At 38.2% G+C, this 16,226-nt stretch overlaps 2 protein-coding genes across 2 annotated transcripts; one reads left to right on the top strand and one right to left on the bottom strand.

The window, feature by feature from the left end:
* The first annotated feature begins 473 nt into the window (after nt 1-473).
* LOC116304307 (ankyrin repeat domain-containing protein 46-like) lies at nt 474-3,383 on the top strand. The gene is made up of 2 exons (XM_031714017.2): nt 474-822; nt 1,283-3,383. Exons 1-2 carry the CDS (start codon nt 518-520, stop codon nt 1,623-1,625), a joined length of 648 nt encoding a protein of 215 aa, XP_031569877.2. The 5' UTR covers nt 474-517; the 3' UTR covers nt 1,626-3,383.
* A 1,245-nt stretch (nt 3,384-4,628) lies between these two features.
* LOC148913134 (phospholipid-transporting ATPase IA-like) lies at nt 4,629-15,831 on the bottom strand. The gene is made up of 19 exons (XM_089026087.1): nt 15,771-15,831; nt 15,495-15,572; nt 15,388-15,417; nt 15,095-15,177; nt 14,875-14,983; nt 13,764-13,841; nt 13,565-13,675; nt 12,695-12,769; nt 12,339-12,461; nt 11,394-11,472; nt 10,967-11,028; nt 10,380-10,436; nt 9,965-10,072; nt 9,415-9,503; nt 8,804-8,864; nt 8,496-8,539; nt 8,362-8,420; nt 8,068-8,111; nt 4,629-7,513 (listed from the first exon to the last, which is right to left on the bottom strand). Exons 1-19 carry the CDS (start codon nt 15,804-15,806, stop codon nt 7,460-7,462), a joined length of 1,380 nt encoding a protein of 459 aa, XP_088882213.1. The 5' UTR covers nt 15,807-15,831; the 3' UTR covers nt 4,629-7,459.
* Between the last annotated feature and the right edge of the window lie 395 nt (nt 15,832-16,226).

The following is a 16,226-nucleotide window of genomic DNA, read 5'->3' as shown; positions in this document are numbered from 1 at the left end:
CATACTCATTGTCATAGATACATGAATGACATCCTTTAATGTGCACCTTCCATTACACTCCATTAAAGATACAAGACAGATATAATCTAATAGACAAAAGTGAAATCCTTTCCACTGTCTCCTTTGTCATTAGGCATTAAATAAGATTGTTTTATGAAATGAAGTCATTCAGTACAAAGCGAGCTTAGAAATAACAGACCATATTTTTTCCCTACTTCAAAATTGCATTATCACCCTGAAAGCCCTTATCACGTTTCTGTCGCACACTTTCTTATAATAATATAGAAGTGATACAGCTCTCGAGATCAGAAAGTTATTCTAAAAGTAAGAAAATAAGCTATTTTTTAACTCACCTAGTTTCAACCTGCATTTGTTTTGTATGTTCTTCCATTTTTTTTATTTTTGGGCATCCTGTGTTAGTATTCTAGTCAAGGTCCCAGGTTATCTCCTTTCTTGTTTGTAACGCCTGATTGTTTCCGTATTCCAAAAGTTTAAAGAATTTTGAAGGTTTCTGAAGATGAAAAGGTACAAGGAAAACCAATTATCGCCCTTGATTCAAGCATGTATGGATAACGACATTGTCCAAGTAGAAAAATTAGTTAATTCTGGTAAGGTCTGTGTGTCAAAATGTCGAGATCACCGAGGGAGAACGCCATTACACCTTGCTGCATTTCGAGGAAACGTCAACATGATTTCTCTACTTCTTGAAAATGGTGGCGATTTATGGACTAGAGACGATAATGGAAATACTTTAATGCACTTGTGTAACCATGTAGAAGTGATTAAATTGCTAGCTAGGAGAGGGCTTTCACCGTTTGAAAGGTAAACATCTTTTGAAGCTCAAAAAAGTCGGAAAATGTTTTCATTCATTTTTACCGTCACCTTCCATTTCTATGAAGTATCAGTATTGGTCTTACCTTAGACTTGGAGTGACAGTGCGAAAAATAACTAAAACAAATTGTGTAAAATAGATACAAGGACTTGACGTTTTGGTTAGGATGTGGTCTTGAAACTCATCGAAAACTAGCATCGGCTTCTCACAAGAAAGGCACAAGAAAAAGACAATGGGCCTGGGACCAGTTTTGTTGAAAGTTGAAAGGGAGGGGGTAGTACCATGTTTTTCTCAATGTTTTTTTTCCAATGAACTAAGGTGATTAAGACTACTATCCACTCTATCCTTCGAAATTTTCTTCCCTTGGAAGGGTAGGGGATAGCTTTACATTCAAGCTTTGCCACAGTAACTTCCAAAAGTCTGGATAATTTCTATTGCATTTTCCTACAGAAACTCCAACAACGAGACTCCCTTGATGTTGGCCATGAGATTCGGTGCAAGTAAAGAAGTAATTAATCTTCTCAAGAACCTAGAACAACATGAAGTGGAGGATGAACCTCCGGTCAGTTGTCCCCTATTCAAAACTAGAAATACTTACACATCTCTTCAGGACAACAATTCATCAAATTGGACAAATGAATTATTTATAGACCTTGGGATGTATAGAATGTTGTTGATGCTACTTTTAATTTTCGCACTATCACTTTACATAACTTACTGTATTGTTGGTGAGATGCCATTGAGCTCTCCACTTCTCAACGATATTGCAGGGCACAAAGAGCACAGGCTATAAATAAATGTGATTAATTTGTCCTTGTCCCTTTAGATTGTTTTTTTTTTTTTTTGCATGGCATAGTTTATTCAAACCCTTAACGATAAGGTTATGTAGGGTTAAAACAAAGGTTTTTATTCTCATTGGAATAAAGTACTGTACATGGTGCATCAAGGTCCATAATGTCATCTACTAGATGTCAATCAAGGCATTACCATGTCGTGCAACCTTAAATCCTCTTTCCAAGAAAGTCATGCAAAACTCTTTGATTGACATCCACCACATTCTACTTTGTTACAACAATGATCCTGTTAGGGAAAATGAATGGCCAAGAATCTAGTATCCAACATATAACACTGAAGCCAAACCAAGAATCCTATTTAGTCACACCAATAATTAATTATTTATGCTTAAAGTCAAATGCCCTGCTAGCAGAGTCTCTCTTCTCTTTCTCTCCCTTCTTTTAGGGGGGGAGGAAGGAGACTCTGCCGATGTAGAGTGTTTCCTTTGATACACCGCCGTCCACAATTATGGACGAACAAAACCAGTTTTAAAACCGATTTTTGACCGATTACATGTAGTGCGCATGAGCAAAATGTAACACACCGTGGCGCCAAACATTGTTTGACGAGAGCCGCTGTCAAAATCGTTACTAAGTTACACCACGCATGCGTGACACAAATAACGTCCTACATTGGCAGAGTCTATTTTTCTCTCTCAACCAAAACAAAAGGAAAATAGGCTCTGCTAGCAGGGAAAAAGTCAAACGAATTGAACAACATTAAAAGGATACTGTCATTATTTAATGATATAATAATATAATCTCTACAAATGCAGACAGAACACAGGACATTTTGACAAATGTAAAACCAGAACATAGAGGGAAATGTTCCCTTCATAAACTTTAAAGCTAACGTTATCTTTCTTTGTACAGCTGTTCAGTTGTGGCTAAAAAACCTACTCACAGTAATAACAATTTTGAGTTTTAGAACTTCTCTAAGGTTCATGAAACACAAACATTCAACAGTTTTGAATTAATTAAATTCAAGAATAACCATCATGATTATAAAATCTTCAATAATATTCCTTAATTACAGGGTGTTATGAATGACTTTTGGATTCCAAAGTTCGTCCAAATATTCCAAAGTCAACTTCCATCGAGCTAACAAGAAATTCATTGGAATTAAATTCTGAACTCTCCATGAAAGAATAGTTCTTTTCACAGTTCCTAGCACTTTCTTGATAGGTAACTGTGCCTGTCCATCAAAGAAAGAACAACACTGACCTTGCAATTATAGAGACCTTTTTTAATACCTTGAAAGATTATTCATGTCTCTATCATCGCAAGGTCACTGCCATTCTTGCTTTAATGCACAGGCATGGTTACTTTTCGAGATAGCGCAAAGAAATGCAAATACTCCATTTTACAGTTCTGTTCAGTAACCATGAATGATAGTTTCAAGTCGAGGTTGGGGTTCCACGCATAGCAAAACTATAGTTTTTATCTTTTATCTTGGAACTATTATTTGTGGTCATGGAATGGAACTACAAATTGGAGTATTGGACTATTGCTTTTTTTTGCATTACAGCTCATTGTGAGATAACATGCAAACTTCAGTTCCAACATATTTCTGAATTTATTCTAGAACCAAGTTTAAAGGTCACTAAGAAACTAGTTAAAGATGAACCTTCAGAATGAACTTTGGAATTCGCTGGTCAAAAGAAATGTAAAATGCACTGAACAAGCTTAAGGCTAAATAAAATACTACTTTATGGGGACGTATTTATATTGATTGATCTCACCTTTGTGCGTTGATTGACAGTTTTCTGTGTAAAGTTAAAGTTGGTGTCCAGATTATATTTTAACTATTCATGGAAATAATAGGCAATATACAGAGGGTCTTACTCAGGGTTTATAAAAAGGCTATTGCAGATTTGCTTTCTCATTATAGTCATCAGTGTTTCGATCCACAAATGATGACAAGTAAACTCAAATGCCTTCTATGACATCACGCTCATTAGCATATTGGACATATGAAATCACCAAGATGCATCACTCAAATCATCAAATCCTATAAAGATATTTTACCATTCACTTTATGTAGAATTAATATCGATACAGCGGATGAGAGTAATGGTTGTGACCACCAAGATGACCATCTGAGCACATTCAATTCTGATTGGCTAAGTTCAAAGCCACCTGATGATGTCAAAGTCCACAATGACGTCAAAACATTCATATTGAGTTGTTAATATTGGCTAGACATCTTACGACATCTTATGCTATGGATATGTTAGGTGGAGTTGACCTTCGCTAAAGCCTACCGCTGTGCGATAAGACTACAGGCTCGTCTTTTTCTAATTCATTATTATTAGCTTGATCGGCAACATCAAAAGTAAAAGTAAATCAGGCCCGGTCGTACGAAGGGTGGATAGCGCTATCCCATGGATAAATATTATCCATTGCATATACATATTTGATAACAGCATCAATTTATTAGCCCGTGTACAGCCGCTTTCCACCCCTCCCCTACGGGGTGAAAACGTAGGGGGGAGGAGTGGGAAGCGGCTGTACACAGGCTACACTTTATACACTGAATAAGGATTTATCCGATGGATGGCGCTACCCTCCCTTCGTAGAACCAGGCCCAGATGAATAAGTAGATTGGTTGGCAAGGTAACAGATATGCGCACACATGACGTAATTCCTGGTGGAATTTAAACAAGTTACATACCAAGTTATACACTCTAACGGTTGTAATGTTAGCATAATAATGATTTATTTATCAACACTTTTACTTTCCTGTCTGTTAAACATCAGTTTAGTTAATTCAAGGCGGTGCTCAGTGGGTCTGAACAACGTCTGGGAATGACAATACATATGACGATAAGTGACTTCCGCGATAACACGAGTCAAATATACCATGAATTGCGAACACGTGGAGAAAGAATATACTTCCGGGTTAAAGGCTGGAAATAACAGGATTATATACGAACACAAGAAGAGGATCACTGAATTCAATATTTGTTTTAACATCGTTTATTGCTCTTGAACATTCCATAATTTAAGCCTAATATTTTCTTGAAATTGAATTTAATAATTATATCTAAGTCAACTTATAGTTTTAATAAATAACTTTACCGATGTATGAAATAACTGTACAGAAAATAATACAGAAAAATAATATTTAAAAAACATGCGAGAACATAGAAAAACAAGGCAACTGGACTCGAAAAAAATCTTTAACGGTCGTGCCGGGTAAAATATTCATCAAGACTCTGAGAAGATCTGTCTGTTTGATACCGAATCAAAAATCAGAAAAAATCTACTAACAAACCACACGTATTTGAAAAAGGAGCACTTATGGAGGTCATGCGACGTTCTAGACGCCATGTTTACATGAGACGCCATAGCGGCCACGTTGACATGTCACGTTCTAGACATCATGTTGACATGTGACGACATGAGCCGCCATGTTGAAGGAACTCAACAAGACGTGGTTGGTGACACTAGGGAAAAACGTTTGCGCATGAGTGCACTTCAGCACGTTTTCTAAGAATTTTGAAGGGTTTGAGTGAGAAAATAAACGTTTATTTTCTCCAAGTATACAAAAAAGCTCGAGAGTATACTTTTGTCAGACCAAGATACTGTATTAACAAACACAATGGCTGTGGCCACACTTGGGCGTTTAACTATAGTTTAGCAGTAGTTTAGCTTAGTTAAATGACGTAATACAAACTATAGTTATACTCTTTCATATATGGTTAAACAACTTTGAGGTCACACATGTGAGGTTTAACCATAGTTACACCAAGAACGACTCACACTTCTGTGACTTATCAGTCAAAACACGAAAATGGCTGACAGAAGAATCTTGAGGATTATTCTCCTGTTATTCAAGCAAAAACGAAAAAGGACGAAATTTTTTATTATTTAAGGGTTATTCAGTCATCACGGCGATTTAGATTGCTTACTATTTCAGTTATCGCACCTTTACTAAGACGTAACCGATACTCGCAGAGTGTGGATCCTTCCAAGACCTCAGTTCTGGTTCAATTCTATGCTAAATGAGTGTGTGTATGAACATGATCCGTATTGGCAACAGCAATTTCGAATATCAAGAAGTCCAAAAAACCTATACCTTAAAGAAAAATGTGAAATTAAAGGAAAACACAGACTACCGTGTGCTACGTATACGTTTTGGAGGGACTGATTTAATTGTCCCTTTATTGGCGCGACATACTTATTCCACTTACACAAAATAACCGAACCTAATTGGTCATTTTTTTCTTAATAGAATCTATACCATGGGTTGTACCTTAGTTTAACTTGGTTTAAGTTCCATTGTTTTACCTTGACGACCAGCATAGCAACTAACAATAGTTAATTAAACAGAAGAGAGGTCACATTGGTTTTGAAGTTAACAATTGTTAGAATTGGCTGAACTATAGTTAAACGCCCCAGTGTGGCCACAGCCAATATGAAAGAATTAGTCTTAAGTTTCAAGCATGGACATTAAGTTTTGGCAGTTTGTAAAGTCCAATCTATCAGGCATGTTAGAAAGTCAAATTTACTTATGTTTTGACTAATCTGGATACGGATTCAGAGCATGCGCAGACGTTTTTCATTCGTGTCGTGGTTGGTTTGCTTTGTCGTCTCAACGAGCATGATGAACATACGTATGATTATATTGCTGCGTTGCTATGGTTACGTAACGATTAAAGGTGCCGTTCAGATACGGACACGCAGTGACTTACATCATAACATCTGTCGGGTTGCTTTAGACCCCTTGCAGCACGTCGGAATTTAGCTCAATTTGGAGGACATAACAATAGGTTTCCAATTCTCATGAGATTGAAATTCTTTTGTTTTGTCAAATTGAGCTGCTTTGACGTCACATGAAAGGGGTCTACAGATATACCATGATTAAAAAACTCGTAACCTCGACACGTTGCCATGGATACTTCACCATAAAAGGTGCTGTAACATCGCCACGTTGCCATGAGAACTCTCCGAGTAAGACATCATGATATCGTCACGTTGCTATGGATACATTATTTTCGCATTTGCGGTGTTTCACTCAGCTGATAAAATTCTTTGAATCTCAATATCTGCTCCAAATGGTGGTCAAACCCTGACCACCATGTGCTATCAACCAGAAGGAATTCTATTGAAAATTTGAGATTGAATACTCCTTGCCTAACAAGGGAACGAAATAATGTTGTTGTAATAGATAACCTCCATGTGTTCAGTACTGAGGTCGTCTTCACCTCACCCCAGCCAACAGAAAATAAAAAAAATTTTTGTCCTATTTTCTTATCTCTTGAAATTCCCCCAAGTCAAGTCTATAAAATGACCATGCATGATTAACATAAATACCGCCCTTACGTCAGGTTATAATTAGAATATTGATATGGTTTAATAATATCCCCATTAATTGCCAATAAGAATTGAAAATTAAATTGAATGGCTCTTTAAAACAATTTTTAAAGTTTCAAAATAGTATGAGCCATGCATATCAAGAAAAAAGTCCTTGAAATTTGGACGAATTAAGTAAGAAAAACATTTGCAAGTGACGTCAAAGCAGCTCAATTTGAACGACAAAACAAAAGAATTTCAATCTCAAGAGAATTGGAAACCTATTGTTATGTCCTCCAAATTGAGCTGCATTTTAACGTGCTGCAAGGGGTCAATAATGCGAGCCAAAACAAATTGGACAACATTAGTATTGATCCACGACCATACCCCACCCCTCTACCGGTAATATGTTTACATTCTATTCTAACCCATTGCATTGTTGATATTATACATAAGCTACCATCATAGAGGAACCTGGCAATGGAGTCATTTCTAGTCAATCGCCACGTGGTTTTTTTAATGTCGTATCGTATCTTCTTATGAGCTCCGCCTAGAAAGAAAATATACGGAAAAAAGAATTAATTTCATAACATTTTATTTTATTCGATGTTGATGCGCGTGTATTTTGCTTTTACTTTGCGAATAGACTTCGAAATCAGTGCACATTTGAAAGTGTACAAGGCGGGAAAGAGCACGCGCGCGCAAACTCTTAGAAAATACATGTGCCAACAAAAACTCATTGTTGAGTGCATTTTATACAAGATAAGGTACTATGACTCTCGAAATGATGGTTATTCTAGAGCTGAAACACTTCTCTCTGCAACTTGTTTTTGTCACGGGCGTAAGTAACAAAATGAAAACTGTGCGCGCGCACGTGATAAGAAGAAAACGGTTCTCTAGTACTCTGATCGTATTTGCCACGCTCATCAAGCGAGTGCAGTTATGGACCGACGGCAGGTGTGTTCACGCACTGTGATTGGATGAATTTATTTTCGTGATTTTGATTAGTTAAGAGTGGAAGCCATATATAAGTGTCGTTCTACTAATCAAATACAAACACTGGAAATAAAAAGTACTGTGTAGAAAAGTCAGAACAAATCTCACCTGGCTAACTTTGCCAGACTCCTCTTGGGAGAATGCAAAACCAACTAAAGGAAACAAAAAAATATGTACTTCATTGTCTCAATGTTTAACTTCAGACGATAGGGAAGAACCTCGGTAGAGAGAAATAGGAGAAGAGACGGGAGAGAGAGAAGAGAGGAGAGAGAGAAGAGAGAGGAGAGGAGAGGAAGTGAAAGAGGGGAGGAGAAGGAGTGAGAGAAGAAGAGAATGAACGAAGAGAGGGAAAAATAGAGGAGAGAGAGGTACAAAGAGAAAAGAAAGAAACTTTATACTTACGAGCAGAGGCACCAGTGTCTTTCCTGTCCTCGAAGGCTTCGGCACGAGTCCATATTTTCCTACAAATTGTATTAACCATCATTAGATACAGTAATAATAGATTTAAAAAGTAACGCGAGGATTGTGTTACTTACGCGTGACGTGCGTGGTGCGTTTTGATGAGGACACTTGGGTCTCCCTGGTGACACAACACATATAATGTTAATAATAGATACATTGTCAAAGTCGAGGCTAACCCTGAGCAACAGAGAACTCGGAAAAACTCCGTCGAATTTTAAAAAACATCTCAGGAAAAGCGTTTTGTTATTATGTCTATTGTCATATATTGACAAAGAAACCAAGCTGGGGCTGATCGTGATGTAACGCGCAACTACCGGGTACTGTTGAGTCGTCACGTGATTATTTCCCGCCAAAATATCACAAGATACTTTACAGTACTCACGTGTTTGACTTCTATTTCTTGTATCTGTTCTTTCAAACTCTTGTTGAATGTTCTCATTATACTAAATTAATAAATAAGAGGCACGATCACTAAGACCTTACATGACACTACTGAGTATCAGATATAACGTAATGCAAGTTATTTCTCTTTCCTTTCCATTTCTCTCTTCCTAACTTTCTTTCTATTTTCAAGAGTCCAACATTCATTTATGAAGAAGGAATTAATATCCTTTAAGATCCCTTGCATGTGACGTCGAAGCAGCTCTATTTGAAGGACTAAACAAAAGAATTTCAATCTCATGAGAATTGTAAACCTGATATTTAGTAGTTCTGGTTACCTCTGGGCCCAGTTGTTCAAAGCCCGATTAGTGCTAATCCTGGGTTAACTCTTAATAAGACCTATAGAGTTAATTTTGGATTAGCGCTAATCCAGCTTTGAACAACTGGGCCCTGGACACCTATTATGTCATCCAAATTGAGCTGCATTTCGATGTACTGGAAGGGGTTAATTGCAACATGTTCCCGGTGGAATAGATCACAAGAATAAGGGTAGAGGTGTGGTAGTGATTGGGAATGGGGGATAGGTTTAGAGTAGAGGTACTTAGATCTTACACTTTATAAAGGAAATCAGCCAGTAGAGTTATAACAGGAACAATAAACAATGACATCCAGAAGACAGGAGATGAGTACAGCATTTGATCCTGGTAAATAATCAAACAAATTAAAGAAGAAAAAAAACCCAAGTACAGTATTTTATCCTCAGTGCATACTCATTACCGAGCCACGGGAATTAAGATATGGAAGGTGACCGCGACTGCTGGCAATGAGCATGCGAAAAGCATACGATGCGTCGTCAACCGCCACCAGGGGAGGTGGGTGGGGTGAATCTTCTACTCTCTCCTTAGGCAGCTTCCGACAGAATGATTCAAGGATCTGGGTGTGGCGCTTATATATGCAGGGGTCGCAAAGCATTACACCCGCACTGCGCAAACTCCAATGTCCATAAATGGGGGGTTGCTAAATTCCTACGTGACACGCTAATTATGTATGCAGTGAGAATAGTAAAATAACACATGTAACAATCGATATAAAATGATTACGCTGGAACACGAAAAGTTCGACGTCCACAAAGCAGCTATAGTTGAAAATCGAAACTTTTTACCTGTCCTATCATATCTGGTGCGATATAGAGGGCCATGGCTGGAATACAATAGATGAGTAGGAAAAAGAACCAACTGGCGATGGACCCAAAGATCGACAGATGGCACAACTGAGAACAAACAATAACATGACGTCATTAGTACAAGAAAGTTACTTATTAAGTACCTTTCGTATTTGGTACGGTCAGGGTACGGAATCGAGGACATCATTTCAACCAATCACGATGCGCGAAAGCATTGATCAGCCAATGAAAATACCCGGACACGACACCGTCATAATTCAGTAATTTTTTTATGGCTGTGAAGCGACACGGCCAACGGCACAGAAATGATAACTTCATCCTTTGGGCCAATCACAGTGCGCGAGGGCATTGATCAACCATTGAAACTGATCTAAAGCAGACAAGAAAGACATACCCAATTCCAGGCATCCAGTTCCATTCCTGCTTTGAGACACACAGTAATCACTACAAGCTGTGGAGACAGACAGACAGACAGTCAATTCATGAAAATCATATAGACTGGCTTCAATAGATTCAAAACGGAATCACAGTGGAGAATTTCTCTATTGCTACGCAATTTATTCTATCGATTCAATATCTTTATGTTCCTTCACAAATATATGACTCAATAAGGGTGTCTCTTAATAAGTCAACAAGGAATTTTCTGCAACAGAAAAAAGTTCTTTGGTTAAAAAAATCACCAAAATCAGGAAACAGACGTTTAAAGAACGAGAAAAAGTCCAGAGAAAGCTATAAATTGATCCATTAATCGCTTCTTCACCAGTAAAGTTTAAATAGAGGCATAAATGTAGATAAAACCTGGACACAGAATCTAATTCTCGAGTGACACATGGTCTGAGAAAGGAAAAGTATCTTTATTACGCGACAACCAGACGAATAGAGAGGCACACAGGCACACAGGCACACCGGCACACAGGCACACAGGCACGCAGGCATATTGGTAGGTGGAAGACAAACAGACAATCATCTCTAGGGTCTTACCGTGTATACTACGTTACCAAGATGCCATTCTCCTACGACTACCCCAGTCTTGTATGGTACCTCTGTTAACATGATAACGATAATCTATCAGGCACGATGAAGACCATTTGTCAAAAAAGTCTTGTAGCTATGGTCTTACAGATGTGGTAATAGTATAAAGCAAAGGGAAAATGCCAGACGCCTTTGCGCGACAAAATTCTCTCTATTCTACCATCCGCTTCTAACAAGGGCAATTGAAGGACCCATTTTACCCATTTATTTTTTTCACTTTTTATCTTATTTTATTTTTTCGATAAATTCTTTAGGCATTCCCCTCCACGAATCCTCGCGGGACCAGCGAGATCATTGCCAGTTTTTTTTGGAATTTATTAATAAGACTTTTAAGATAACCACAATAACATATGTGTTACAGAGTCACATTACATACCATGTCTAAGCATGAGAGTGGGCAGGTAGAAAAGGAGTAGAGAATGGTAGACGGAGGTTAGTATCCATAACCAGAACACCTGCGCAATGAAATTAAACATTAATATAATCCATGACAACCGATACTGCGAACCTATAATCTTTTACATCCATTTGGATTATGGCGCGAGCCCCACAACAGAGACGACGACGATGCGCTAGGTACCGCAAACTTTCAACATTTAGCAGGGCGTCATAACGAAGTTGTTACTGATAAAGCCGCCATATTGAATCTCGTTTATGCTGAGTGTTTCTACGTGTTTGCGGGCGTGTTTCTGGGCCTGATCCTTAGCGGTTAGCGGTAAATCCGATGCTAAAGGTCTCTAGTTTTTTATTCATGACCTCTGAATTTTTGGCTTCCGTCAACCAAATCCCCAAAATCTCAAAGGCCTGAGTCCGTTTTATCATTATTTTGTTATTAACGTAGACGGAAGCCAAAAACCTGGACGTTAGTCGCGTAAGAATGGGTGTAACGATTGCGCCAATAGATCTCTTTAGCTTGGCTGCATAACGTTTTGCCATTTCAGACCACGTGTCATTTCCTAGAATATCATTTCTTTGTTTAACGGTTGCAGATGAGAAGACATGGATACTGATACATCTCAAACAAAGAATCTTATTCTCGAGAGAATGACACTTGATAAACACTATAGTGCACCAATAGGCCCTTTGCAGCTCAGTAATTACGTGCTGATTAATTCACTGAGAGCAAATGAATGAACATCATTCCCTTGGGTGAAATATACTGGTGAGCAAACAAACTTTCTACAACCTGTTTCGAGAGATCGTAATAAAACTGCATTTCGTAACACACTGGTTACCCCATATCCTCATAGATACATGGATTAGATACAAGTAGAAAAAAAAGCATACGAGGTGTCTATATACACGTTCTATTGGAACTCACCTTTGTGTTGTAAATCTCAGCATTCTGTGATGTTTTGTACAACTTGGGGTACTTGAGCATACTCTCTGAAGACACGGTGCGGTCAAACAGGCCAATTGCTAGGGGAGGTACTGAAGTGAAGAGCTGATGAGAAAAAGACATGTTAGGATGGAGACACGGTGCGGTCAAACAGACCAATTGCTAGGGGAGGTACTGAAGTGAAGAGCTGATGAGAAAAAGACATGTTAGGATGGAGACACGGTGCGGTAAATAGACCAATTGCTAGGGGAGGTACAGATGAGGAAGAGACGTGTTAGGATGGAGACACGGTGGGGTCAAACAGACCAATTGCTAGGGGAGGTACTGAAGACACTTACCACATTGTAGATACCGATACACCATTTGTCAAACAGAATCTGACCTGAGAACCCATTTTCCAGGGCAAACCACAACTAAAGAGAGAGGATATATGTTAAACGAAGCAAAACAGTAACAGAATCACGTGCTAAGAAATGTTTAGGCGACTAGACAAGGAACGTGATTCACAATATTTTGGGAGTGTATAGAATTTGTAAGGTCAAAACACTAATAGCCATTCAAAACACAAGCGAATTAATAATACTGATAATACTGATAATAGTGTTAATAGTCTCCACTCTCTTTGGAAACAAGGAAATCAAGAGTGGCCATAGCAGTTTGCATTGTTAGGTCTCTCCCTTTGGTTCAATCTGTGAGTTAGCCATGCCTTGACTTAGGTCAGCCCAGAGATTGTTTCAGGGTTTGATCTGTGAGTTAGCCATGCCCTGACTTAGGTTGCCCAGAGGTTGTTTCAGGGTTCGATCTGTGAGTTAGCCATGCCCTGACTTAGATCAGCCCAGAAGTTGTTTCAGGGTTTGATCTGTGAGTTAACCGTGCCCTGACTTAGATCTGCCCAGAGGTTGCTTCAGGGTTCGATCTGTGAGTTAGCCATGCCCTGACTTAGATCAGCCCAGAGGTTGTTTCAGGGTTTGAGCTGTGAGTTAGCCGTGCCCTGACTTAGATCAGCCCAGAGGTTGTTTCAGGGTTCGATCTGTGAGTTAACGATGCCCTGACTTGGATCAGCCCAGAGGTTGTTTCAGGGTTTGATCAGTGAATTAGCCAGAGGTTGTTTGCAACATTTAAAACTCTGCATAATAGTGTCCAGTCTGGTGGGAAACATATACATATACATTTAATATTCCGAGGTGCTGCAATTTATTTTAGCTCACCTCAATGACGTAAAGGCAGACATTCTTGTAGAAGGAGTACAATATGAGTTTCGACAAACGTTGATAGCTCCATGCCCCATGTACGAACAGCAGTTTATTGAGGTAACGAAACTAGATCAAGATAGGAAACGAATTATAACTGATGGTCCACTCACTCAGAGGGGGAGGGGAGGGGATGAACGTGGTGGTTAGTAGCTACCTGTGCAATGGCGTAATCCGATGCGCTGGCTGCCTGCAGCCCCTCAGCACCACTTATTCCAACACCAACATGTGCTGCCTGAAGTAAAAAAAGAAAAACAGGGTTGCGTTACAATGGGTGAATGTTGACAATGGTGTTACATACATGATGATGTATGAGGGTGATGATAATACATGATGATGATACATGATGATGATACTTGATGATACATGATGATGATACATGATGATGATACATGATGATACATGATGATGATACATGATGATGATGATACATGATGAAGATACATGATGATGATGATACATGATGATGATACATGATGATGATGATACATGATGATGATGATACATGATGATGATACATGATGATGATACATGCTGATGATACATGATGATGATACATGATGATGATACATGATGATGATGATACATGATGATGATAGCATAAATATGTACATGATGATGATACATGATGATGATACATGATGATGATGATGATTACATGATGATGATGATACATGATGATGATACATGATTGATGATACATGATGATGATACATGATGATGATACATGAGATGATACATGATGATGATACATGATGATGATACATGATGATGATGATACATGATGATGATAAATGATGATGATACATGATGATGATGATACATGATGATGATACATGATGATGATACATGATGATGATTGATACATGATGATGATACATGATGATGATGATACATGATGATACATGATGTATGATACATGATGATGATACATGATGATGATGATACATGATGATGATACATGATGATTGATACATGATGATGATACATGATGATGATGATACATGATGATGATACATGATGATGATGATACATGATGATGATACATGATGATGATACATGATGATGATACATGATGATACATGATGATGATACTATGATGATAATGATGATGATAGCATGATGGGATACATGATGATGATACATGATGATGATCCATGATGATACATGATGATGATACATGATGATGATCCATGATGATGATACATGATGAATATTATAAATTATGTATCACAGTGATCAGAGACCATGATTGTAACATAACGTACCTGGATCATTCCAACATCGTTAGCACCATCACCAATAGCAAGCGTAATAGATTCCTTTACATGATTCCTGACAAGACGGACGACTTCAGACTTCTGAAGAGGTGACACCCTATTTTACAATCCAAAACTGTAACATTAGTTTGCAGTAACGATATTTTCAGCTCACATAGCATTCACTCGTTTCTATCAGAGGGGGTTGTTGAGGTATGACATTTATTACCTGCAGCAAATGACGGCCTTGCAACACATTGCTAGGTCAAGGAAACTTAACTTCATTTCATCTGTCAAAGCAGAAAGAAGAACCTGTAAAACAAGGAGACAGATGAATTTATGAAAATATTGACCGCAGATATAGGAATATGATGGTACAATTGAGAACTTTAACTTTTTTTTTTAAATTAAGGACTACAAGGTTTAACTTTGCAGAAAGCAAAAACGTTTTTTGAAAAGAAAAGAGAAGAGAAGAGAAGAGAAGAAAACAAAAGAAAACAAAAGAAAAGAATTTTTTTTTACCTTGCCGGTGATAATGAGAGCAATATTCTTCTGAAATTTTAAAATACAAATCAATATTAGTTCAACAATTTGAGTAAATTTAATAGTAACTGCTAAGTTCGTATGACCGTAGCTGGTGGTGGATTAGAGATGGTTCCATATCGACCAATCATACGTAAGTGCTCATTCAGCCATTCACGAGTGCCCTAGTATCAACCAATAACAATTACTTTTTGAGTGACAAGAGAAAATCATGGGGATTGCCTTTGTTTAGTTCTGGACATTGATAAACCATAATTTTAATACTACTTGAATAATTATCAAAAATCAGGTCTATAGTTACTTTTTATAATGCATGAAATTTGTAAAACTTTAACCCAAGAGAAAGAAGTTGTTTGACTTACATCAAGTGTTGACTCACTGCAGATTAGAAGCTTCATTTCTGCTGTCAACAATCGACAAGCGTAGCCTGAAAAATGATGAACAGAAAATAGTTATAAACACCACCATAAAAACATTGATAACAGCAAGCAGCAACAACAACCGTAAGTAGCAGCAACAACAGCAGCAGCAGCAGCAGCAGTAAAAACAGCTGCAATATTAGCATCAACAATATAGCAACAAACGCAGCAGCCAACAAAACAGCAAGCAGCAAACAGCAGCAGCACGGCAAGCAGCAGAACGAGCAGAAGACAGCAAACAGCCAGCAACACAGGCAGCAGCAACAGCAGCAGCGCAACGTATGCAGGCCAACCAACAGCAGCAACAATAACAACAGCAACAGTGACAAAAACACACGCCAAGGATGCACTCCAAATATGACAGCTTTGTCGTGGTAACGACTGCTTCAGACATCTTCA

The sequence above is a fragment of the Actinia tenebrosa genome, unplaced genomic scaffold (genome assembly GCF_029948245.1).
Source record: "Actinia tenebrosa isolate PJP-AT-01 unplaced genomic scaffold, QUT_ActTen_1.0 PGA_scaffold0__85_contigs__length_37466705, whole genome shotgun sequence".
NCBI lineage: Eukaryota > Metazoa > Cnidaria > Anthozoa > Actiniaria > Actiniidae > Actinia > Actinia tenebrosa.
The sequence above is the reverse complement of the archived record's forward strand: the minus strand, read 5'-3'. Positions and strand labels throughout refer to the sequence as shown.